The sequence below is a fragment of the Lemur catta genome, chromosome 18, assembly GCF_020740605.2.
Source record: "Lemur catta isolate mLemCat1 chromosome 18, mLemCat1.pri, whole genome shotgun sequence".
Lineage (NCBI taxonomy): Eukaryota > Metazoa > Chordata > Mammalia > Primates > Lemuridae > Lemur > Lemur catta.
In genome coordinates, this window is record NC_059145.1 from 46,248,084 (window position 1) to 46,274,152 (window position 26,069).

At 48.8% G+C, this 26,069-nt stretch overlaps 1 protein-coding gene and 1 long non-coding RNA gene across 21 annotated transcripts in view; one reads left to right on the forward strand and one right to left on the reverse strand.

The window, feature by feature from the left end:
• Positions 1-1,221: 1,221 nt before the first annotated feature.
• Positions 1,222-26,069, forward strand: part of IL2RA (interleukin 2 receptor subunit alpha) — a 31,301-nt gene continuing 6,453 nt past the window's right edge. For all 5 annotated transcript variants that reach the window (XR_006729736.1, XM_045529676.1, XM_045529677.1 and 2 more), the window contains exons 1-7: positions 1,222-1,507; positions 19,683-19,874; positions 21,163-21,270; positions 23,353-23,568; positions 24,701-24,772; positions 25,087-25,158; positions 25,836-25,902. Coding sequence is in view for 4 of the 5 variants with exons in the window: in XM_045529676.1 (XP_045385632.1) it covers positions 1,444-1,507; positions 19,683-19,874; positions 21,163-21,270; positions 23,353-23,568; positions 24,701-24,772; positions 25,087-25,158; positions 25,836-25,902 (791 nt within the window). In the remaining variant the exon portion in view is untranslated. The remainder of the gene's footprint in view (positions 1,508-19,682; positions 19,875-21,162; positions 21,271-23,352; positions 23,569-24,700; positions 24,773-25,086; positions 25,159-25,835; positions 25,903-26,069) is intronic.
• On the reverse strand, positions 1,478-26,057 carry LOC123623029. 16 transcript variants are annotated; one of them, XR_006729749.1, is made up of 7 exons: positions 22,648-26,057; positions 21,982-22,463; positions 16,081-17,068; positions 10,856-14,322; positions 10,444-10,520; positions 9,993-10,305; positions 8,821-9,425 (listed from the first exon to the last, which is right to left on the reverse strand). It is a non-coding gene; the product is annotated as an uncharacterized LOC123623029 (long non-coding RNA). The 16 variants fall into 16 exon arrangements; XR_006729746.1 differs by adding an exon at positions 1,478-1,852 and having other exon boundaries at positions 8,507-9,425; positions 9,993-14,322; XR_006729752.1 differs by adding an exon at positions 8,406-8,652 and having other exon boundaries at positions 9,158-9,425; positions 9,993-14,322.

The following is a 26,069-nucleotide window of genomic DNA, read 5'->3' on the forward strand; positions in this document are numbered from 1 at the left end:
TTAGGCATAGATGGGACACACCTTAAAATTTTAAAAGCCATATATGACAAACCCACAGCCAATGTCATATTTGTATTATTCTTCCAACTTTTCTGTAAGTTTGTTTCAAACTTATATGATGGTAACTGTAGCTATTAAAAACCCTCAGTTTAATAGCTGGGACAGACCCTGGGAATAATATGAATTGCTTCACCCACACAGTTGGAAATGTTCCTAGCAAGGAGGTTATACCTGCTCTGGAATCTTAAAAGAGAATCTTTTCACATTTTCACATGTTGATCCCAGAAAGGGATCAGTTCACTATTTTTCTCTGAGAACTCTGGTACTTAGTCTGAAAACCACTCTGAGTTCCTTTTCAGAACTCCAGATCTCTTTTTAGACATAGGTAGTTGCCTTTCTGAGAGCATGTATTCCATTTTGGAACCATGCATTCCTTTGCTTGCCCGGATGGTCTTCCTTTAGTCAATATCTTTGCTTGCTTTCTAATATTTTTTAAATTGTGCTTTCCTATAACTACATGATTGCTGACAGACACAGATTTCTAGGTAGCAAAACACAGTCAACCATGTCATGAAAATCAGAAGAGAGCTCTGATAAATAAATAGGGAAGATTGAATTTTACAAAAAAAAAAAAAAAAAAAAGTCCAAAGTTTAAAACCAAAGCACACTTTTAGCATGACCTTTTAAGGGAAAGACAAATCTAAAAGCAAAACATCTTATAAAATGACAATGCTCTTTCAGGAACCTAGGATCCCATGGTGAAATGATTATGGCTAGTACTGGTTATAAATCTTAGGAGATTATTCATGAATTCTGAGTATCAGTTCACTGCTTATTTCTTGATTATCTGAATATTGGCACCTGCCCCTCCGCGGTCTTGGAATGACTTTGCTCCCCCAGCCCATGTGGCCCCCGCTGACTCCCCAGGGAGCTGCAAAGCTGGGGGAAGACTCAGTTTACAAAATACTAGATGAGACCACTGCCAAGAAGTGCTTGTTCACCCCTCCTTCAACGGTAGGGGAATCTCCCTTTCCTTTTATGAGTGAAGCTGAAGAAAGGATTCATAAATGAAGCTCAATCCTCCTCACCAACCCCAGCCCACACCTCCCAGCAATTCAACTTGAGAAAAAAAAAAAAAAGACCTGGTTTGAAAAATTACCGCAAACTATATTGTCATCAAAAAAACACTTCCTATATTTGAGATCAGAGAAGAGAGTGAGAGGCACAATTTCCTGGCTGAACACACCAGTCTAATACTCAAAGAGAGCAACTCCTGACTCTCATAGAGACCGCATGGACCCACAGGGATGACGGCACAAGGGGATTGAGCCTTCTATCCCACATCCTCCCGGCACGATGCAGAAAAGAGGCTGACAGGAAAGCCGGCCTTCTGCGGAAATATATCTCCTTTGGCTGCCCGAGCTGATCCCAAGTGCCAGGAAGATGGAGCCACACTTGCTGGTGTGGGGAGTGATCACATTCATCATGGTACCTGGCAGCAAGGCAGGTAAGAGTCCATGGGTGCCTCTGGAATTCTTGGAATTCTGCTCTCCCCAGCCAAAGAACCAGAGGGTCACCCAAGTAGACAGTTCCAAGAAGGGAGCTGGATTTTGGGTTCCACTCTTGCCCTGACCTACAGGGGCCTCATGTCAGGCCTCGGTGCCCCAATCGGTATAGACGGCTTGGGATGCTGTTGGGTTCTCTTCTCTCTCACAGGCCTTGACAGTTAGGTCTGGATGGATAAAGTGGCATGATATTTGGGGGTTAACTGGACACCGACGAGTAGATTCCTCAAGAAATTTTCTTTTATTCTCCTGTGACTTTCCTCTTCCGTAGCACCCTCTTCCCCCAGCTGTAAGATAAAAAGCTGTCAGGAATCTAACTCCGGGTTAATTTGGCTGAGATGTTGGTAACTCATATATGAAAACACTGGGATAATTTAAGATCTCAGAAAAGTTTAGCTTCAGGGATGTATACTTCACTCTGACTGCCTCAGAAAATAAGGCTGAGGAAGCTCCTTATAAGTGCAACTTTGTAGAAATTTCAGGAAATGTAAGCATACTCACTTTTAGAACATTACTTTTCCTATGTTCCTATGCATATGTATGATGTATATGAATGTGTATATGTGTGTATATGCAAATTTTGAATTTCATTCATCCTTTCAAATGGGTTTTCTCAAAGATTTTTTTTTTAAAGTAATAAAAAACCACCAACTTCTACCTCAAACCACCCTTCCTAATTGAGTGTGAATTTTCTAATAATATCTTCCCTTGCTTACCCGGGAGGACAGATAAGATATGAAAGTCTATAATTTCTTTTTTTTTTTTTTTTGAAAGTCTATAATTTTCAAGAAATACAATGCTAACTGGCTGCAGAAAAAAATATGTTAAGAAGTGAAATATCATGATGCATTTAAGAAGTCTGTTTGCTAGTCTGTGGGAAGTGGCCAAGTTGTGTTGGGCTATGTGCCGGCCTGGGTGTGGGAATGCCTTCACTTTGGAGCTGAAGTGAGAATGATTTGAGGAAGTTCTGTAATGTGATTTCTGCTTCAGTGGGGTCTTTGCTGAGTCAGTCCAAGCCAGAAAAGCAAAATCTTTAAAAGTCATCATGTCCTATCTCTGGGGAACACATTCAAGTAAATGTGTATTATTTCCAGCTATGGGTGACTTATGTGAGAATCTGAATGGTCTTGGTAGCAGCGGGGTGAGTGGAGTACTGTGGAGACTCTTTCCTTCACTCAATTCTCCAAAAATCTATCTAATACCTCTTATACCCCTTTTCAACACTATAGAGAACAGAAAAATGAACAGGACATAGTCCCGATCCTTAGGGGATTTGTAACCTAGGGAGGAGGAGAAAGGCATGGCCGTAATAACAGTGATACAAGTCAGAATGGGATAAGGTCTGAGGGACCATGGGGCTGTCAGGGTTGGCTTCATGAAGGTGGGGCGACAACAGACCCCTGAGGGACCGCACATTTATCTCCACGAGTGGAGTCTCCGGACAGAAAGGGCCGTACGAGCATAGACACAGCAGCCTCAGGGGACAGCAAGTGGCCCGAGGTGGCTCCTGCACTAGACGGCCATGTGGGGAGATTGGGGTTGAGACTGGGAAGTTAGAAAGAGGTCAAATGAATGGTCCGAGGCCTCAGACAACAAGTTAAAAGTTGTTAACTTCAGTTGGTAGGCAATACTAGAAAAATGTTTAAATGACCATGTATAGAGTACCTTCTTTTGCCTGACATACGTCATATTGTAATCTTCGCAACCACTCTGCAATGCGGATGTCATGAACCCCTCAGAGCAGAACCCCAGACTCCGAATCTTGCAGGCAGGGGCAGAGCCAGGGCTCAGACCGGTCTCCCGGGCTTGTTCTCTTTCTGTTCCCTGAAAACAGGGTCACAGCTCTATGGAGACGACTCTGGCACAGGGTGGAGACAGGCCAGGTGCACCAAGATGGGTCATGAGGCTCTTAAAATAGTCCAACCAAGACGCAAATGAGCACCCAGTGGCCAAAAAGAATGCCAGGGACTGAGTTTCCGGGATCAGCAGCTGGCCCAGGAACCAGTCCAGGGCAAGGGACCGTCTCATCTCAGACTTTTTCTTCCAAAGGGAACCCAGTCCTAAAATAAACAAGCTTTTTTTACTCCTCAGGGGTAAGAGCTCTCTAATGAAATCAGACTTTCAACAGATGCAATTTCTAGCTGATTCATAAGGCAGATTTTCATTCTGAAAATTTCCAAAGCCACCATTTAACAGGGTGATGGGTTATGGGGGATGGATTAGTCAACTCGGGCGTCGTGAGTCTCCGTATTACTGGGCCCTGGGATGTGGTCAGAAAGAGAATTCTCCTGGTGTTGCCAAAACGGCACGTTATTGAAGGCACTTTTCTCAGAAGGGTGGAAATTCTGAGAGTTTCTATGTCCCTTGATGGTCTTTCTTTCATTCTAGGAATTCTGTGATCAGATCTGTATCCTCTAGACTCAAAAATTTAAAAAGAAAACAACATAGTGCAGGAACCCACTGTGATGAAATGTTTGTCTAACTATCCCTTCTTGTAAAGACAACTGCCCACACTGGAATTTCACATCTTCACCTTGTCCTTTGTTTTTTAGAGGAACCTAAGAAATATCATTCACCTTTGTCATTACAACACAAAAGCTTTACTCTTTTGATTTCTCTAGATTCCAAACTATCCTTACCACTGCTACCTTGTTCATCTTCCCTACGTACCTTGGAGCCATGGGGCTTTGGTATGCATTGGGACACCTGGTAAAATAGTCACCGCTTTCCTTAAAGCAGCGTGTCTTCAATAGGCAGTTGGATATATCACCTGTGCCTGTGCCTCATTTTAGCTTTGAGAATTGAAAAAGAATTGACTTCATAATTCTGTACCCAAAGCATGGGCTTCATTTATGCGTCAGAGATGCTAATAAAAAAACAGCTGATGGGCTCCACAACTCCAAGAGTAGTCCTAGACTTTTTTTTTTTCCAGCCAAATCCTTGGGTATTCTGAACACTTCTGTGTGACTTTTGGTTGAAGCCATTCCTCTGATAGCTATAGGGACCATCGAGGTAGGCTCTGCCTCAACACAGCAGCCACTCGGGCTAACTCCCTGCTCCTTTCCTTGCTCCGTGGTGAGTGGACACTTTACGAAAAAGCAGAGAATTCACCTGAGGTCAGTGGGGAATAGAATTAGGAGGAAAATGAACCTTGCAAGAAGCGGATAGTGGACCCAGGCACCTCCTAGCGACATTGTTGGAGGATGAAAGAGAAGGCAGGTCAAGGGCACGACTTTTGACAGATTTCTCTCTGTAAAATGAGAACACTGACCCAGAGATCTTGAAACTCCCTTCCAGTCCCATCCCCCTATGTCAAGGATTCTGAAAAGGAAATAAAATAAGCTCTGCTTAAAAGGCATTTTCAAGCAGGGGAATTTTTGGATGAAAAAGTTTCCCAACCGTGAAGACATACCTACAGGGTCAGGGTTGAGCAACCTTTGCATGTGTCAACAGACCAAGCCTAACTTCTGGCTGTAGGTTATTTCCAGCTCTTAAAAGGTACTGCACTGCGCTGGAGTGTGACCTGCCTCTTGTGTAACTGCCACCGTTGTGGGTGTCAAGCAAAAACACCACTACCCGTTGATGAGGCTTTCTGCTGTTTGCTTGTGCAGGGAGTTTTTGCCCTCAAACAATACCCTTGTTTCCCTCAGGAGAAGTTTTACACGGGCAGGAGCCTGTTTCTCTTCTCCTTATCCCAGGCCATTCCCAGAGAGAAAAGAAAAGAAGATCTTAATCCAATTGGTTGCTTCCAAAAGTTAAAAGCCCTTCTTCCCTGAAAGAGTTCAAAGAGAGGGTCGACTAGAATCCAAGCCTCTTAAATTTCAGCCCAGAATTCCCTGCACATCCTTACGTTGATTCCCAGTGATAGTCTTTCATCCTTCCGTCACCCATTAGGATCACAGGGATGAAAAAGCGTCCAGTGCTTGTCCTCCAACTGCTCGTGGTTTAACGGTGGAGACGAAACATCTGTGGTGAGATTCCCATCTGGAAGCCTCCCAAGAGAAGCCAGGAGTCTCTGGCCATGAGTCAACATCCCATCCCTGAACCCCCCGCCAAGCTTTCAAGTAGATCACTCAGTCAGGGGAAAACAATTATAGAATCATCTCTACAAATTTTAGGTATTTTCCATCCTAAGATTACTCAGATAGTTTTGGCTATTGGATCAATTTCACAGTGACTCTGGGATTTGCCTCCCTCGGTAAGAGAACACGATTCCCACTGGGAAATATATTTAGAGTAACGGTTCAACGCCAGCTGTGCATCAGAATGTGCACCTGGGAGGCTTCCAAAAGCGACGTCCAAGACTGACTGAGACCAATCAAGCTAGTCTCTCTGGGGAACAGAACCAAACACAATAACTTCTTTTTTAAGTTCCTCAAATGATTCAAGATTCAGTTAGGATTGAAAAATCACCAGTTTAGAGAGACAGAACAATGATGCCCGTGGTTGGTCTGAGTCCATTATTTTACTTCTACTGACCAAGAGTAGTTGCACAAGAGCAGCACTGCTCAAACCTTAATGCACTGACAGATCACCTGGGAATTTTGTTACAAACAAGATCTTGATTCTGGTGCAAACAGGTCCCCCCATGAGGCCTGTGTTGTTGGTGCATGGATCCCCGTTTTGAATGGCTGGGCTGTCACGTGAGAGAAGAAATATGCATTGCTTCTACCCACACAGAACTTGGGATTAAAATGGGGAAAACGATCTGGAAAAAATCAAATACAGGGTGTCACAAAAGTCTCCATGCAAAGGAAAAATTTAGTAAAATTTTGTAATGAATGTTTTGTAAATAAAGGTACCTTTAGCTACACTTTCCCATTTTCCCTATGTACGGCAACTTTTGCGACACCCGTTGTTACAAAGTACATACAGCAAAGGCTGACAGATGCCATAAGTGAGCAGAACAGGGACCGTTAGAAAAGCCCTTTTGGAGAGGGTGGGCCTGGAACGTGCTGGCTCAGAACGGTGCTCCTGAACATCAGGATGGGGCCCGGAGGATGGTATTTTCTAATGATTTTGCTACAGCTGTATACACAAGCCATGCTCCATGAGCAGCAAACTGAAGACTGAGGAGGTTAGCAGGACAACTAAAGAGCCATATTGAGCCATATTCCAATATACGTGCATTTTTTGGTGTATGTGCTGAGCAAAATGAGGCTCCAGTGGCCAGTGATTCTCCCATAAAAACCAATGCTTTTGTTCAGACAAAAAGAATTCAAATGCTCCTCAGCTCACTTCAAATCTCCAGTGTCTACAGGTGTTGCTGGTCTCTGGTAGTTTCCTTGATACCATGGAATATTGATTAGCATCATCAGGGCCACATGACACCACCAGATAATGACCAAAGAAGTCCTGGGTCTTATTTCCCTACATCCAGATTTCTTGCCTGACCCAGCCCCAGCCACCTGCAAACCACAAGGCTAGCACCCCTGGGGCTCTCTCCCGACAGCCACTCCTGCACCCCGACTCCCACGCCACCAACTCCCGGGGGCTTTTGGCCAGCAGCCCAGCAGCTGTGCCTGCGGCTCTCACCCCAGTGCATCCTGCGGACGGGGGTGGGGGGGGGTCCAGCTGGCAGAGAACTCTAAGGCACCAAAGTGTGGGTGGAATGGGCGGAGGGTGACCGGAAGGTCACCGTGCTGGGAGGAAGAGGGACGAGAGGGGAAGGGCAAGATACCGATCACGAGCGTTGGCGTCCTGTGCCAGCCGGGAGGAAGGTGTGGCCAGCTGAGCTTGCTGCCTGCCGCCTCCCTTTTTCCAAGCCTCCCCCCCACCTCCTGCTGGACGCAGTGAAAGAACGAGCCCGCGCGATTGAGCTAGCAGTAATTGGGTTTTTCCCAGTAGAATATAGAGCAGCATGTTTTAAAGGATAATGATTGGTTCCTTTACCCTGAAGAGCATGGAGAACAGACCAGTCTCCAACAGCCCCTAGCCTCCCACAGCGAGGGAGGGAGGAGCAGGGAGCACAGCTGTGGCCCCGGGAGCACAGCTGGTCCCGGCACCGATGCTGACACCTTGAGGCGTATGTGCTTTAAGCCTGTTCTAGCCAACGTCTTGCACGCTCCCGAGAGCAGCAGGAGCTGATACGCATTGCCTACGTGCCTTCGGGTGTCATGTTAAGCCGCAGCATTACTCCGGTTAATGCTCAAAACAAGCAGGTCTTATTATCACCCCCATTTTACACCTGGCAAACCGAAGCCTCAGAGGTTAAAGGACTTTTCCAACACAGCACAGCGCTCAGGAGCCAGGCTGTGAGCCAGACGGGCCCGTCCCGGAGCCTGCGCTTTGCTGCTGCTCTGACGGCCGCTAACGGTCGCCACCGTGTGCACCGCGTTCACGGGAAGCTGATCTTTGCTTTCCACGGAGCCGAAGTCAGCGTGCTCTGCGGCTCGCCTCGCTGCCCCCGTGCCCACGGAGCCCGGACCGCGGCTGCCGTAGGACACCCCCAGCCCCTGCCCGCCATGCAGCTGGGCTGTCTTCCCTGCACTGGACGGCGCTTCAGAGAAAGCAGCGCAGTCTGCCCCGGCAGCCACAAAACAGAGGAAATTCTGAGCACCCCGGGCATGAGTCACCACACCACATTCAGGAATTGCCAACTCTGCCCACGGAATCACCCACTCTTTTCTGTTTGGGACTAAAATAGATACCTCCTTCAGAAGCCCGCTGCTTTTTGTACTCTCAGCAATAAAAAACAACGGCAAGGATAGGTGTGTGCCTGTAAGCGTGGGGAGGGAGGTAGTTTTCTCTCCTGTGAGGTTTTTCAGAGTGAAAATATTGCTGCACCAGTCGCAGCCACGGACGGGTCGGGGTGAGCAGGTGGAAGAGGGGAGCCACGGGGGTCATTCAGGAAACGTTTATTGAGCAACTACTACACGTCAGACACAGGGTTGGAGACACAGAATTGAATCAGATCCAGTCCTTAACTTCCCGGAACTCACCACTCCTGCTGGGCAACTGGGACAAAGCTTGGTGCTGAGACACACGTCTAAAGAAAGAGTCCGTTGAACACACAGATGGACGTTCGTTGTTCCCACACGACCCGGCACATGTGAGGTCAGGCACCGCCTCTCGTTTACAGCAACAACTGGAGCAGAAAGCAGAGTGAAGAGCATTGTTTTGTCATCCTTAACTGTGACAATTATTAAAATCAGACACCACTAATTTTGAATTTAGAATAATATACACAGAAGATGGGACGTTTTGTCTTGCTCAAGAAATTCCTTTACAGAGAAAACGGGAGCATTTCAAGTGGGAGTATTTAAATTCCTTTAATAACAAGTGGTTTGATCGCGCCTCCTGCCCCCAAGTATCTTAGACGCACCCTTTATACCAGGGCTGCCCCGCTGCGTGGGAACCATTCCCCAATCCTAGACGTCCACGACCTTCCCAAGAAAGGAAGGAAGGCAGGGAGGGAGGAAGAAACCTCATCCGTCCAGTTTACATTATTATGGTCTTTTCTAAAGCTAAGCAGTTGTGCTTCTTTAAAAAAAAAAAAATTCGTATCTGTACGTATTTTTTTCCCCATGAAAATGAGCCCGTTGAAGCAAATTGGCTCATCTTCTCAGAAAAAGATCCGTTTATCGTGTTACCAAGTAAAGGGCATAGGACTCATTTCTGAAAGTTTTGTTTGAAGTCCCCAGAGTGTAAGCTGATGTCAGCCTCTTCCTGCCCCGGCGCTCCGAGAGTTTCCCGGGAGTTTTGGGGCTGAGGCCGGGCGGCGTGCGTGACATCTTGCAGGCTGCGGGCAGGGCTGGGTGGCTTCCCCAGCGCTGACGCCAGGCAGAGCCTGCAACCCAGCTGAGCACCGGTGTGGCATCTGCTTCCGGCCGTTGTGGTAGTGACATCTCTGTTCAGAACCTGATTTAGAACAGAAAGAACCTTTGTGACAAGAAAACTCCTCATTTTAAGTTGAAAGCAAAACAAACAATTACAAAAAGGAAAAAAGCCTTTTTAGAATAAAAGCGCAGTTTCCCCAGACACCCGGAGACCGCGGGGCGAGTGGTTCAGCCTGATGTTCTTCCCTGGTCGCCTGTGTCACTTCTGGCTTTCACTGCTCACCGCCTGTCACCACCCAGAGCCCCGGTTTCACTTTCCCTCCCCCAGGTGTCCCGGGTCCCACTGCTCGGGGTGGGTTTTCGGGGGTGAGGGCGGAGGGACTGTGGGCACCCGCCCCCTGCCGGGCGGTCACATGGCTTCCCAGCCATCCAGGCCCCAAGAGGCAGCTCTGCCCCTGTGGTCCCACGGAGTCCCCACGACAACCTAGGAGACAGACTGTTGTCACCAATCCCATCTTACAGATGAGGAAACTGAGGCTGTGAAGTGGTAATTCACTCGCCCAGGAAAGCGAAGGGCTGGACCACCTGACCAGAAGCCGTGCACTCATGGCTGTGGGTGGGAAGCAAGCTGTCAACATGTGTCACTCACCGCCTGGGCTTCTTAGGCAAGGCCTCGATCTCTCTTTTTAAGCCACTCTTTGAGCCATCCCCGAGTTACTCTCCCTTGGGCTGACTCCTGGGCTTCCCTCGGGTGCTGTAGCTTGAGACACCCCTGGGGTGACACACCAGCCTTCGCCAGCCTCTCATTTCCCTCACACTCGTCCTGCGTGCTTGGCGTGGCACAGGCCTCCCTCCTGGCCTCCACCGCGTCAGGGCTGCGCACGGCACCAGGCAGGGCTGGAAATGCGGCCAGTGCGGGAGCTGTTCCTTGGGTCAGTTGTGTCCACACGGCCCAGTGACCCCTTATGTTAAGCAGGGAAAGGCAGGGAGAAGGTTATGTTAAGATTACAGGTTAGATGGTGCCAAAACCCCGTCCCTGTGCAAGATCTCCGTGGACGGGCCGAGCAGGGCAGCAGCCCAAGCACCCAGAACCCCGGAACCTCAGTGAACGTGTCCCGCTCGTGGTGGCTGGCAGCCCGCGGTTCGCATTTGGATTCTCCAGGGAAGGGTTTGAGCCCTGTCAAAAATGCACAGTGGGTACAACTCGCATCTTGCTTAAAGCTGAGTGTGAATTCTCGAGGGTGGGAAGGAAAAGGAGTACAAGAGGCACTGTGGGTGCGGGTGAGGATAGGGCAGAGCCGGCCACTGGGGGTCCCGGGCAGGGGCGCAGGTCTGGACACGTGGCTTAACGCGCTGGACACAGTTAGGGCTGCTGCCAACGTGCCCAGCCCCTCCTGGCGCCCACTTCGCGTCATTGCTCCCCAGGGTCGCCATCCTTTCCGATGACTTTTTCTCTTTCCTTCTTTCCTATTTCCCTTCTGGTCTTGAGTTTCTGCTTGGCGTTGTACTTACTTATCTGGTCTTTCTTTAAAAATCTCAGGGGAAATTCCGTCGAGTTGAAAATCTCCTCGGCTCCATGGCCCAATTTCTCAGAAGTCTCTCTCTCCTTGCAGAAGACGGTGGGTGGGATTCACCAGTTGAGCGTATTTCTGCTAAAAATAGGACTCTGTCCCAAGAAATTGGTTTCAAAAATTTGAGGGAGAGCTGCTTTTAGATTTCAGAGAATGAAAAAGAATCTATTTCTACACTCCCCTCCCCTTTTTCTAAATCTGATAACCCTTTAATTTTAATCAGGGTGACAGTCTGTGGTGAGCTTGTGGTTAACTCTTTAGTGCACCGAAGCTTGTCAGTGACTGAGAAGAGTCCTGGGGTGAGGAAATAACCAGCCCCCCACGCTCCATTTACCTAAGCGTTTGAGATCCCAAAACGTGGCAGTTTAGAGACAGCTGTGTGGAGGGACATTTGTGGGTCCTGCCTCCCTTTCCCTTCGAAGTCAAGAGAAAATAATTAGATCCCCCAACCCCCTAATCCCACTTTTCTGGTAGCGAGTGTTGAGGGAGGCACAGTTCTCCAAATGGGTCCTACCCCGTGAGTCACTCGTTCTCGGTTGTGGAAACTTTGACTGTTTCACCCAGCCAGGCCCCCAAAAGCGCGGGTCAGATAACAAGCAACTCACAGATGGTCAGTGCCGATTACTACAGAAATGTGCCCGGTTCCCTTGGGATGGGCTCCCTCTGCTGCCCCGGGGAATCGGGTGGCTTTTCTTTGATGACAGCAACTTCCCTTACACCCCTCAGTGGCAGGCATTGTGCTTCTGCCACGTTTCCCTGGGCATGTATGCTCGCTCAGTGGAAGAGCTGGGGTGGATATTTGTTTGCATGAATACATTATGGCGTCAGCCTCGCCGCTGCCCAAACACCGAGTCGTCACGCAGCGCCCACTGCGGCCCATTCAAAGGGTGCTGCGCAGCCAGACCGGGCTCCTGCACAGCTCCTGGGTGCTGCTCCAGCCAGACAGCGGGTAAGAGCAGGTGGCAGGGACAGTACCCATACTGCCAGGGATATTTTGCACGATCCCATTTTTTTGTTCTGGTCCTGTGCAAGTATTAAATTTTATATCACTGTAATTATGCCATTTTCAACATCTTCTTACCGCCTTCTCTGGGAAGATGCTGTAGCCTTAATCGTGTCGTTGAATTCAGCTGCTGAGGACTGAGATGAGATGGAGACAGTTGACTTGATAACTAAAATTGGGAGTCAGACTTTCCCGCGGAGGATGCGCCGCCAAGTTGGCGGAGAGGGAGTTTTCTTCCTCTGTGCAATTTCCGTAGCCACAAACTGAAGGAAAAAACCCTGAACTCCTTACTCCCTGCAGAAGAAGACTTAGGAAGCATTAGTTATCGGAGGATTTGGCAGGTTGGCAGGAAAAAGCCATTTGCTCTGTAAATATTTTTAAATTGTTAAAAAGCACAAAGATGAATGTGGCTGTCATGTCCCTGCCATCAGCATTCAGTAAGCGTTTACAGTTTACCCTGGTGGCTTCGTGTCCTTTATTGCTTAGTTTTAATACATGCTACAGATACAGCGACGTTCCCTCTGGATCCAACCTAATCCATTCTTCCCCTCTCGTAAACTTGGGATGTGTCTTCTAATGCAATATACACTACTGGTTTGTGTTTTAAATTTTAAATATATATAAATACATAATATGCTTCCTTTCACAATTTGCTCTTTTCACTCAACACTGTGTTGTTGAGATTTATTCTTGGTACTTGTTTATTCTTTTTAACTCCTGTATATTATTACATTGTATCATGATAGATGGACAGTTAGAGTGTCTCTAATTGTTCCCTGTTACAAGCAATGCTGTAAGAAATAGCCTTGAACACGTGCACATGTGCAAGAATATCTCTGGGGAACATACCTAGAAGTGAGATTGCTGATCCTAGAACAGAGACAGCTTCAATTTTACTGCAATATTTTTCGATTTCTCTTTGAAGTAGCTATGCTAATTTACACCCTTCATCAGCAATTTATGAGATTTCATTGCTGATCCTAGAACAGAGACAGCTTCAATTTTACTGCAATATTTTTCAATTTCTCTTTGAAGTAGCTATGCTAATTTACACCCTTCATCAGCAATTTATGAGATTTCCCAAATTCCTCACCATCGCTTAGCATCGAGAAATCTTGACATCCTTGCCAATCTGATGAAATGAAATGAAGTATCATTACTATCTTAAGTTTCAGTGAGTACAGGGGATATTGGGCATGCTTCCACCTGTTTATTGGTCTCTGTGGCCTGCTTGTTCATGTCCTTTGTTTCTGTTTTTCTATGGGGTTTTTTGCTTTTTACTTATTGACTGGTATGAGTTCTTTATGTATGATGGATAACAAGCCTTTGGATAATTGTTTGTAGATTCCTAGGTTTTCTAAGTACACATCGTTATTTACAAATGACATTTTCATTTCTTCTTATCCATTCCTTCTTCCTCTTATTTCTTTTACTTGTTTCATTGCATTAACTAGGATGCTCAATATGGTGTTGAATAAAAGTAGGGATCGTATATACTTCTGCCATTAAATAGAAGGCTTTTAAGGTATCCTGTAAGTGTTGTTTGCTGTAAGTTTTCAGTGTCTACCTTTTAATCATTAAGGGTGTTCATTGCTATTTTTACTATCTTTAAAGTTTTTTTTTCTTTTAGTCATTAATGGGTATTATTTTAATCATCATTGGATATTCTTTTTCTTCTATTAAAATGATCATATGATTCCCTCCCCCCTCTTTAAACAGTAAAAGTAGTGAATTACATCAAGATACTGTCTAATGTTAAACCATTTGTTATTGCTGGGATAAATTCTAATTGGTCAGAATGGGTTTTTTTCTTAACACATTGCTAGAATCTGGTGCAAACATTTTATTCAGGATTCTTACATCTATTTTCATAGGTGAGACTGCCATATAAAATTCCTTTTTCTACAGTCCAGCACAGGTTCAATAGAAAGATGAAACTAACCCCATACAAGGAATCAGGAAGATTTGCCCCTTTTTTTTTTTATTATTCTCTGAAATAGTTTGTATAAAATAGATGGTGTTTCGGTAAAACTTTGTGTTCTTTTGTGGGTTGATTTCTTTAAATTATTGATTTAATTTCTTTAATGGTTAAAGTTCTATTCTTCTTCTTGAATCAATTTGTTCTTCTTGAATCTAGTTTTTTACCTATCCATCTATAGTTTTACAGTTTCCCATTTCAAATTTGTCCAAACATTTTCATAGTAGCCTGTTGTTCTCTTTTAGGTTTCTACTGTATCTGTAGTCGTACCTCCGTTTTCTTTGTAACATCGTCTTCCCCAAGAGCTCCGAAGCCAGGCTGCCGGGGAGAGAATCCCAGCTCCGGGACTGTGGGTCCCCCAGCTGTGTGCCCTGGATAAGTGATCTCAGGCAACCTAACAAATCACTCTCTGCCTCAATGTCCACATCTGTAAAATGGCAATAATAATCTTAACTTCATAGTGTTGCTGTCAGAATTAAATTAGTTAATATATGTAAAGGGCTTAGAACAGCCCTTGGGACATGGTAAAAACTCCAAGGTCAGGGCTCAGGGAAACTCCCACACTGTTTCCTTCTTAACATGTTTTTGGTCACGGATGCCTTTGAGGATCCTATGAAAGCTATCATCCTCCTAATCCCAGTCTAATCATGAGAAAAACATTAGAAAAATTCCAATCCCATAGGGAGGCATCCTACAAAAATATCTGACCAGTGTTCCTCAAAACTGGCAAGGTCATCAGGAACAAGGAAAGTGAGACATTGTCACAGCCAAGGGGAGCCTCAGGACATGTGACAACTAAATGACAAGTGCCATCCTGGGTGGGATTTTGGAACAGAAAAAGACATTAGGGGAAGACTGTATGCTACCACCAAAACTATTCTTCCCAAAGAGTAGATCTGAGTGTAGCATCCCATGGTTTGCCGCCATTTTCCCATCACAACCTCTGGGAATGGCTTCTCCCAGGACAAGGTCCTTGACCAAGTCTTTCTTCGTCGGAGCCAGAGACTGCCGTCCTTTGGTGCTAGAATGGAAAAGCTCTCCTTGTTGTCTGAGCTGCTCAGAGACGCTCTTGAGATGATGCTCTAGAGACACCTTGATGTCATATTAAGCCTTTTTTGTTTTTATTTTCTTATTCATTCCTTTAACATTTAGATTAAGAGTTTGAATCAGTCGTTATAATCTGCTCATGGTGCACTGGCCTCATCCTGCCTCTCGTATTGTTATTTTCCTTCTCTTTAGTCTTTATCTAGATTTCCATTTTCCTACCCCATATATACCCACTCCTCTGCCCCTGAATCGCCTTCAACTCCTCTCCTACCTAAATGTCCCTTATGTGCTTGGGGAAAGAGTTGATTCTGCTGTCATTGGCATGGTTTTCCATAGTTGTTCATTATATCAATTCTGTTCATTGTGTTTATTACATTTTGCTTATTCTTACTGATTTATTTGGTCTGCTTGATCTATCCGTCACAAAGGAAGATGTGGTTACAATTTTTCAGTATGATAGTAGATTTGTAAATTTACCCTTGTTTTGTCAATATTTGCTTTGTATATTTTGAAACAATGTTATTGAGTGCATCCAAGTATAGAATTTTTATGTTTTCCTAGAGAATTGAATCTTTAACAATATATACTCACTTCTGGATTTCTGTTAATGGTTTTGCCTTGAAATCTGATATTAATATAAATTTCTTTTGGGTTGTAATTACACATTCTTTTAGTCTCAAACATTAGGCGCCTTAATGCTTTAAATGTATGTCTTATAAACATCATCTAACTATACATCTTTAAAATACAGTTCAACATTCTTTTTTCTTTAACTGCAGAGTTAGTGTGTTCACATTGGTAATTACTACTGATATATACATATATTCATAATATATATATTACTACTGATATTGGGAATTATTACTGATGTATTTTGATGATTTCCACTCACTTTGTTTTTTATTTTTAATCTTCTCTTTCTATGCATTTTTCTCCCTTCTCTTGACTTAAATAAATTTTTATCCTATTTTATTTCTTTTTTGCATTAGTTTGCAAGCTATTCACTTTACTCTTTCATGCTAGATGTAATTTTCAACATTTTAACAAGAACCTGGACTTCACCAAGTCCAGATTTAATCAGTATCCTCCCTCTCCTCTCAGATAACAAACAGCCACAGCATGCATCGCCTCCACGAACCTTTTCTACACACTTCTCACACTTCTGTCCTCTTCTTCCTTGCTTCTTCCTGCATGTTTAGGTTTGGTCTTTGAAAGAGTTTCCTGAAAGTAAAAGTGAGATCTTTTAAAAAGGCAGAAGGGAGGGCAGCAATAGTAGGCTTTCATGTAACTCCTGTCCTACTGCCCGGAGCTGTGTGGTTTGGACAACTTACCTAAACTCTCTGAACCACAGTCTCTTGCTGTGTAAAGCAGGGGTGACAATATCTACCTTTCAGAGCTGTCACTGAAGGTGATATACACCAAGCAGCAGCACGCAGGCAGGTCTCAGACATCGTTGTTATTATTACACAAATAACCCCCGACGAGGGCCTGAGCGCTCTGACTTCTTCAAAGATAATCATCTGAACCAAACCACAACATCACACAACACCTTCCATCACCCGGATAGTTTAGACACAGCTCTGCCTCTCGGTGAGCGAGAACCTTCAAGGGATGGGTGAAAAGCACAGTCTCTCCTGAAGATTATGATTCTGTGAGATGTAAAAACAGAACTGGGAGGCAGAGGACCTGGCTCGAGTCCAAGACTCACTGTGAACTCGTGGAATAATCCCAGCCTCAGTTTCCTTATCTGTAAAACGTGGAGGTTGATCTACAGGGTCGTGGAGGTCTCTTCCAGTTCTCAGAGTCTATGATACTATTGAAAGGAATAGTCAACGTGTCCTATGGTGTTTTCTTTTGCACCAAAAACACTCACCTTCTGTAGGGCCCAAACAGCTGGTGTGGGTTTCCCAAGGAGGGAGGGGACAACTTGTGACATTAGGCATGTCCGTGGAGTTCCTGTTGGATCTGACACAGAAGAGGAACCGCCGCAGGGCAAGAACCAGACCATTTCCTCACCAGGTGACCCGCGGCCCCGAGACACTGCTCCGTCCTCTGTAAAGCGTAGTCACTCGCCGTCTAGGCGCTTTCTGTGCTCTCTGAGTTGTTCTAATCTTCACCTTCCATCTCTGCTGGATGGAGAGAGATGCAGCGTGAAGATGAGCGTTTGCTCGGTGCTGGCTGAGCGATGGTTAAAACAACCCGGCCTTGATTTGCCCACAGAGCGAAGAATCTCATCTCAGACTCAGTCCACATCCTTTTGAAGCCCCTTCCTTTCCTTTGTCTTTCGTGCCGCTCACACAGGCAGCAAGAGCCAGACGAGCCAACCATCAGAGAAACAACAACATCAAAAATCACCTGACTCACAAACACTCCTGCCCCCCTCCCCTTCCCTCCAGCGAGTGGGGCTTTTGCGGCAGCCCGGCAGACGCTGGGCAAAGCGTCCAGGCACCTGCCGTCTGCTCCCTGCTGGTCCTGCGCTGGAGGCTCGCGGGGCCTCAGGAAGGGGGTGGCATCAATACATGAGTGGATTAATGAAATGTGGCGCATGTATACCATGGAGCACTACCCAGCCATTTAAAAAAAATGGTGAACTAACACCTTTCGTGACAACCTGAATGGAACTGGAGACCCGTAAGTGAAGCATTGCAAGAATGGAAAAACCAAAACCACATGAAACTCCCTTCTAGACGAGAACCAATAGATCAACACTCAGGTGCACACACAGTAGTAAAATGCAACGGAAATCGAGCAGGTGGGAAGGGGGAGGAGGGGTCAGGTGAATTCACACCTAACGGGTACAATGCACAGTATCTGGGGGACGGGCACACTTATAACTTTGTCTCGATTGGTACAAAAGCAATTCATGTAACTGAAACATTCGTGTCCCCGTGATATTCTGAAATTTAAAAAAAGATCACGTTTATGTAAACACAGTGAGATCTCTTTTATAATTCCTTATTCAAGAGCATGTCCCTGGTCTCAGGCAGCATAGCGTGCCAGTCTGTTTTGTAATAAACATTCAATAATTGCAGAATTAACCCCGACGACACTCCCTTTCACCACCATCTAGCCACAGCGTTTGGACCAGCCCAAGAGCTCTGGCCCACAGGAACTTCCTACCAGGTTTAACTCATTTAAAAAAAAAAGAAAGGGGGAGGACAGAGGGGAGGCGTCGACCAGGACTTCGCTCCCTCTGGATTCTGCGACTGCAAGTGTGGTCTGTTAGGTCTTGTCCGAAATAGCCTGAGCCTCCACACCTGTCCCGTCAGATCCTGCCTGCAGGGCCTCAGCGATGCACGTCCACACTGCCGTGGACAACCCCAGCATCACCCCCGTGTCTGCAGAGCAGCCAACTTGGACGTCGTTCCTCTGCGTGGTGTCGGGTTCAACGACCGTCTGCCCAGGCTCCTTGTGGTGTTGGTATTTCTGGGTAACTTGAGAGACACAAAACTATCTCAGGGCAAAATCCACTTGGGTTCTATATCTCCTTCTAAAAACGCAGGGGTGAAAAATACAGGCACAGCTTTCATACTGTGGAGTTTACACTGTGGAGTGGGGTTGAGGGCACCGGGCAAAACCGAATAAAGGGGGGGTCCTGATTCCACATCGGGCGAAGCCCCACCATCCTGCCTATACCGCTCTCGGTCTCCGTGTTGTGTCCCCGGCTCTTGTCAGGGAGAGGAGCCCACTGCGCCCACTCAGCCTGCTTTTGTTTAGTCCCTACTTGGTGAGAGATGGGTGGGCCAAGCTGTCCAAGTTCTCCCACCTTCAGTTCTTGGTGGGGTCAGGAGAGTCCTGAGGCGCTGTTTGGGGTGGCCTGCAGGATGACAAGGTGCTGGGCAGAGTCTGAGCACACAGAGAAGCTTCACCCAGCCCGGGTGATTAATAAGCAACCGGCCGGCCAACAGCAATGAGTACAGTGACCAGCCCTGCCCAGGCTCCATGGGTGTTTCGGTGGCTGGAGAGGCTCCCTGCCCCCTCAGCCACCTCCTTTATCCAGCCTGGGGCATTTTCCCAAAGATCTAATCTCTGGAAGCATAAAAAACTTGTTGCAAAGTATGCAATGGAATTATTTTTCTGATTAGACCAGTTCCATTTTTCCCCCTCTATATTTGGACATTTGGCAGCTGGTTCTGGCATCGTTAGTGGGATACCAGTGTCTGTGTTTTGGGTCAAGAGAGAATAAGGTCTTCAAGGCACAAGAATGTATTCGGCAAACTCAGAGGTGGGAAAGTGGGTGGGAAACACACGTTTCCTACTTGCCAGATGTTGAGCACCACGTTATATACATTTCTCAAAAAAATGGCACAATCATTAATCATAGAAGGTCTGACAATCCTTACTTCCTGAAAAGTATTTTGCAGACACATTTTGTCCCTCAATTAAATCTACACGTATTTCTTTCCTTCCTTTCCTCACATTCCTTGGCCCTCCTCTCTCTATAGTTGCTTGACATGAGGCACCTTCAGAATAAAACTTCATTGATTTCTACTCATTTAGTTTGAAAAATATTGTATTTTAGAGAGGCATTTGGTTGAAGAGAACTTTTGAGCCAGCTCTGATGCACAGGTTTCTAAACAACAATGGTAGCAGCCTTCATTCCTTTCTAGGAAAAAGTGGGATCTATATAAATCTTTTAAATAAAGTGGAGAAATATGTGCTTAAATCACTCCATGGTTAAATGTGTGAGTGTTTGCCCGCGGCCTCCGGAACTGCTAAGATGCTTCTTTCTCTTTGCAGAGCTCTGTGACGATGACCCGCCAGAGATCACACACGCCACCTTCAAAGCCTTGGCCTACAGGAGGGGAACCATGTTAAACTGTGAATGCAGGAGAGGTTACCGCAGGATAAAAAACGGGTCACCCTACATACTTTGCACAGGAAACTCCAGCCACTCTTCCTGGGACAACAAATGCCAGTGCATGAGCACTAGTAAGTGTTTCCTGAAGGGAACCTCAGCGAAGAGGGAGCCCAAGCCCAGCTTTTGTTCCCTCCGCCCTATAGACAAATGGGCCAGCCCAATCCACAGGATAACTCCTTTGAGGGGTCCCTGGAGTATTTATTCGCTAAACAAATACGAGCACCTACTAGTTCAAGAACCGCGCTATGCACCAGCGATCCAATAGGCTCAGCCTCTGAGTACTTATATTTGAGGCAGAGGGCAGACATTACACTAATAATTCCTAAGCAATTAAAACATAATTCTAGCTCACAACAATGTGGATGTATTTAATGCCCCTGAGCTTTACACTTAAAAATGGTTAAACTTTTTGTTACGTATATTTTATCAAAATTTTGAAAGAAATAAATACAAAAAATATGAACAGGCAGAATACAAGCCTATTATAGAGAATATTAAAAATCATAACAATCCCAATGGGGCATCTCTGCCTCTCCATTAGGAGGAATTAATTGATCTGATACCGTAACTTTGCCATTGAATTTTCTTTTTTTAATCCTGAAAGCTCTCTCACACATTTCCCCATTTCCCACGGGGTCTCTCATCCACTCTGTGATAGTAGAATGTGGTCAATCGTGGTGGGTTCATTTGCCTTTTTATTGCTGAGCCCTGGGAGCTCAGGGAGCCTCAGTGTCCTTTGTCCCACCCAAAACACGTGTGGACCGCGGAATTCCAAGATCCATGCTCTGCTGAAGCATGTCGCTGGCTTTCTTCCCAGTACACCCCTCCCTCATCCCGACCTGGAAGTCTATCCCCACCTCACTGGGGCTATCATACTCTCAACTCCTTTGCCAGCGTTGCTTGAAGATCGCATCTCCCCAACTTCACGCGTTCTGAGCTGCTCCAGGGGAGCAGAGGACACAGTGAGTTGTGGGGTCAGACCACGTCTAATTGCCAACACGCATCCCCACGCTCAATGCTGACAGAACTAATGGCAACAAAGGATCCCATTTTGGTGAGATACGCATATGCACAGAAAATTTTCATCTTCTTTGAAAGAAATCTTTCGTTTCTTTCAGAAAGGAGTTGCAGGCATTGTCGTGATACATGTGAATAGCGGGAGGCCGGTGCCAGGCGGGGCGTGGGCAGCCCCACCCGAGGGAGGGAGTGTGCTCGGGGTTCATCTCTGTGGCCCCAGCACCCAGACATCACGGGGCGCTTTGTGGGCACTGGAGACAGAATCTTCTCCAGTGAATGAGCAGTGTTTTCCACTTTAACCATTTGTGAGGTTATTTGCTTCATTTCCCTCATATTTTCTAGCCTCTAGGCACACAAGAGGAGTTACCCGTCAACCTGAAGTGCAGAAAGAAAGAAAAGTCACAGACATGCAAAGTCAAGTGCAGCCTGTGGACCAAGTGAGCCTTCCAGGTAAGAGATGCACCTGAACCCCCCGTCCGCCAGCTGACTCAAGGAGCTGGCTCTCCGCTTGCGTGTAGGTGACGTGTGCCCTAGTGGAGGAGGGTCTGTCCCACCACCCAAAAGCACGCACATTCTGTTCCCTTCTTCCCAGGGCACCGTGTGAATGAGAACTAGCGCACAGCGTTTGCAGGCTGTTTGCTCAGCACCACAAACCACTCTTACAGCCGCCAGCCAGGGTCTGGGCTTGCTTCCCGGGTTGGGGGCTGGCCGCGTGGACGCCGACTCAATTCAACTCAAAAGCGTGTGCTGGGACTGACTACATGCCTGACCCTGCCGACAGAGGGTATTACACAAACACCAGTGTGACAACAGCCCCTGCCCTCAGGGAAACGCTGTGTTTTCCCCCTAAGTACAAGACAGTGAACTGCAGGCAGAACTATTTCCTTCGCAGTGTTTCTCGCAGGGCAGGGCTGGGCAACGTGACAGCCACACGGCTGAGCCTCCCAGGCAATGCGCTGGGGACAAGCGAGCCCCGTGCCTGCCTCTCCCCTGCCTGCGGCATCCCAAGTGAGTCACGCCTACGCTGGGTCACAACGTGGAGAAAAAGCAGAGCCCGCCAGGAAACACGGAGCTTTCTGAGGACCTGCTGACTTCTGAGCCCCCAGTGGTCCTAGGCTGACTTTGTAACCTCACAAAGAGCTTCATTGTACAGGGTCTCACCTGAGCCTCACCAGCGACAGGGCCAGGCAGCGAGGAGTGAAGCTGAAAGACGGCCAAGCTCCTACGATAGGATGAGATCAGACCTTGATCTCCTGGAGTCGAGGGGCATCTTTCTACTGATAACTTATTTCAGACTGGCTTACACTGATCCACAGCTTCCATTACATTTCTTAAAGCCGCTCCAGGGGCATTACTGCAACAGGATGTTTTCGCCCCTTTGGCTCCAGCTCTGTCCTAGAACGGTGTTTCCAAACCCATGTCGTGGCTCGTTTTGTTCTACTTTCTCCACTGCCCTCCACCACTGTCGGAAGGTTTCCGAGAGAACAGCGTGTGTTGTCCTGACCCAGGAGGTCGCCGGCGGGTTCCGGCTGAGGCTGCCTCACAGCCTGTCTCAGTCCGGTGTTTTCATTTGAAAGACGCAAACCCCATTCAGACAGGTCCAGACAGTTATGGCTAGTTTGGGTGTCACACAGCAGTTCGTTCTGAAATGAAAACACAAGTTCGGTCACGATGTGCAAGGTGCCAGCTTGGGGCAGGGCCACTGGGCGCCCGGCTGGGGCAGAGGGCTCGGCAGGACACGGAACTCGGAGGCTGGAGGGTCTGGCGGGTCAGGGCACGTGTGCAGCTTCACAGGCTGGGGTGAGAGGGCACATGCCGTACGGCTACCTGTGTCCAGGCTGCGTGGGGGACTCTGAGGTTGGATCAGAACAGGACACGATCTCGGAGGTCAGAAGTCCATCGGGCGTGGGCTGCACTCGGGCAAGCGGAAAGTTACTGGGCTTGGGAAATCTTTAGAGGTCTTGGCAGAGCTCGTGGGGACAAGCTGCAGATCACGCTCCGTTTCTCTGAGATACCCTCAGCCCTTCCCGCCCCTCCTGTGGCTTCTCCCCTGCCCCTTGCCCCATCCTCCTGCCATGGCCCCCAGTTGGCCACCAGCTGCCACCAGAGAATGTGCCCCTCACCTCTCCAGTGGAGATCCAAGGTGACCTTCACGCTTCACTGGCACAGATTGGCGTGAGCCTGTCCTAATGCCTCAGCCAAGACCACCCTTCCCACCTCCGTCCACTTATCCAAACCTCGCTGTCCTCAGGGGCCAGCCCTGTGCGCCCCTGCAAGCGTCTGCTCCTCAGCGACACGTATCTTCCTCGCCTAATCGACTGTCCCCCCGCCTGCAGGAGGGACGGGTCTTTGTGCCTCCATACAGGGCCTAGCCGAGTTCCTGGCACACAGACATCCCCCGCTCGTGCTGGCTGATTGAAAGAATGAATTCGCAAAAGGATAAGAACCGAGGTCCAGGCTCTAGCAAGAGGCAGGCTGGACTGGCGCGAGGCCTCTCCAGCCGGCCTCCGGAATTCTCTTCCCCTCTCCTAGGTCACTGCACGGAGCCTCCGCGGTGGGAACATGAGGCTGCAAGGAGAATGTACCTCTTCGTGGTGGGGCAGACGGTTCACTACCAGTGCGTCCAGGGGTACAGGGCTCTGCAGAGAGGCCCTGCCCGGAGCGTCTGTGAGATGACAGGCGGGAAGACGAGGTGGACCCGGCCTGGGCTCACGTGCATGGATGAAACGGAGCCCAGTCCGCTTCCAGGTAGGGCAGCCCCGCCTGCTACGTGACCCTGGACGAACCACTCCTTCTCCCTGGGCCTCCATTTTTTTCTCATGCTAAAAACAATAGACCAGATGACTCTGGGGCCCCCACAACTGAGGTCCTCCTGTACCCTGGGTGGGGGGAGGGGGCTGGAGGTGGAGGAGGAGGAAGGGCCTCCCCAGGGCTCCGCAGGACCCCACGTGCTGCCTCTCCCGGCTGAGTCCTGAGACTCCACCTCTTCCCCGCGCCACCGAGACTGCCCTGGGACTGCCCTGGTTCGAAGGGAAAGTCCGGCATCCACCCACGCGTTTCTTCCCTCTGCGGGTGGCCGTGTATAGCCACGATTGTGCAACGCTCCCTGCTCCTTCCCCCGTGTAACTCTCCGTCTGAACTTGGACCTAAGTGCAAAAGTGCAGAGAAGGGACTTATTCAAGAGCACATGCATGTGCACGCACGCGCACACACACACACACACACACACACACACGCACACGCACATGCACACGCAGCCACCTACACCGAGGTGCTGCCTTCACTCTGAAATCTTAGTGGTATTTCCACAATGGAAAGTTCCTTGCGTCAGCCAGGGAGTGTTCCTGGTTCCTTGCTCACCCGCATTCCTCATGCCCGTGTGTTCCTCTCTGGGACGCCTCTGCTGTCCCTCACTCCTCCTACCTCAGGCCACCCCAACAGCCAGCGCACCCCACGGCCGGGGCACCCTGGCACTCCCTGGTCACAGGCTTTCGGGGCCGGGTGGAGCAGGGTCGGAGGGGAGCCTGTGGCCCCGAGAAGCCGTCCCTCTGTGTGTCTCTACTCCCTCTGTGTGGCTGTGGCCCGTCTCCGAGTTGCAGGGCTGAGTAGGAAGCCCGCGGAGCAAGCGTTGCTCAGAGTTGCACGGACAGCCAGGATCGGGGTTAGATTCCCTCTCACCCGCCCTGCTGAGGTCACTTCAGCACTTCCCAGGGGCCCTGGGGTGGAACCGGGTGATGTGGCGTCCCCAGAGATGTGCCCACAACAGGGTGGTGCCTCGGCCTCAGCAAGTGCTGCGGGGCCGCTGCCAAGGGCAGGTGGGCAGGGGTGAGGCTCTGTCTCCTGTCTTTAGCTCTCAAGCATCACTTACTCTCCCCTCCAGGTGAAGAGCCGTCTCAGGCAAGCCCCAGTGACCTTCCTAGGAGGGAGACATCCTGTCCCTTCACAACGACAGGTACGGGAGCTCAGCCGCCGATGCCCGATAGTCACCAGAGGCAGCTCTGGGCCAACGGGCAGAGGTGGCCGCAGTGCGGGGAGGGGAAGCCCCCCAGCAGCCCCCTCCTCCAGAGCAGGGACAGGGTCTCAGCGACCTGCACGCCCCAAAGAGGAAACACAGGACCCAGGAGGGTCTCCAGGCGGAGGGGGGGAACACCTGCCTCCCTTCCTCCCCCCAGCCTCCGAGCTCCCAATCCGGGGAGAAGCCCTGGCTCCCGCCACCTCCTGCCCCGCAGTGACGGTAGCCGAGCGCCTCCCCTCTCCCTTGCCCAGATTATCAGGAGCGCACGGAAGCCGCCGCGACCACGGGGACATTCACATTTACGACACAGTACCAGGTGGCAGGTGGGTGCTTTCCCTGTGGACAAAATGCACACTGTGCTGAGACGTGGGCAGGGTGGCTGGCTGGTTGGTTGGAAGGACCCCGTGTCACCCTGCAGAATGTTGACAAGTCCCAGAGACTAATCCAGGCGCTCACACGCCCCAGCCCCCGGGTCAGTTACAGGGAGGCCGGGCCAGCCCCACCTGCTCCTCCCGAGCCGGTCCAGAGGGCCAGCACCCCACTGCCTCTCTCCGGAGGGGGGGGACCGTGTAGCCAGGCGGACAGAGGACAGGCTTCTAGAAACACTGGGCTGTCTCCTGGTGGGGAGGCTTTGAGGCTGCCTGTGCCTGAACACACAGACAAACAGCTGCCCCCGGACCCCAGCCAGGCAGCATCTAGAAACCATGAACACTTCCCAGAGACGCTAATGTGTTTATTGTCTATCTCCATGTTTCAACACTTCTTCCCCCAGGCGCCGGCCTTGCTCTCGGCCTCCTTAAATGAGGCCCGGCCTGTGAACCTCTCTGAAGCGCCTGCCCTGCCCTCCTAGAAACCCTCTGGGGAGGGACCTGTTCTGAGAAGGGGAGTAGACAATGCCCGTCCCCCTTGGGGACAGTCTCTACCTGCCCTGGGGCCCCGGCTCCTGCTGCCCCAACGTCACCCCCAGGGCCCCTTTGCTGACCGACCTCTCTGTTGACAGTGGCCGGCTGTGTCCTCCTGCTGTTCACCATCCTCCTGCTGAGTGGGCTCACCTTGCAGCAGAGATGGTGAGTCCAACCTTACCAAGGAGGTGCATCACGGAAGGGCGGAGCAGGGTGGCCACAGTGGCTCAAATCTGGAATCTCAGGGAGGATGGCTTGAGGCCAGGAGTTCAAGATCAGCCTGGGCAATATAGCAAGATCCCATCTTTACAAAAAAAAATTTTTTTTTAATT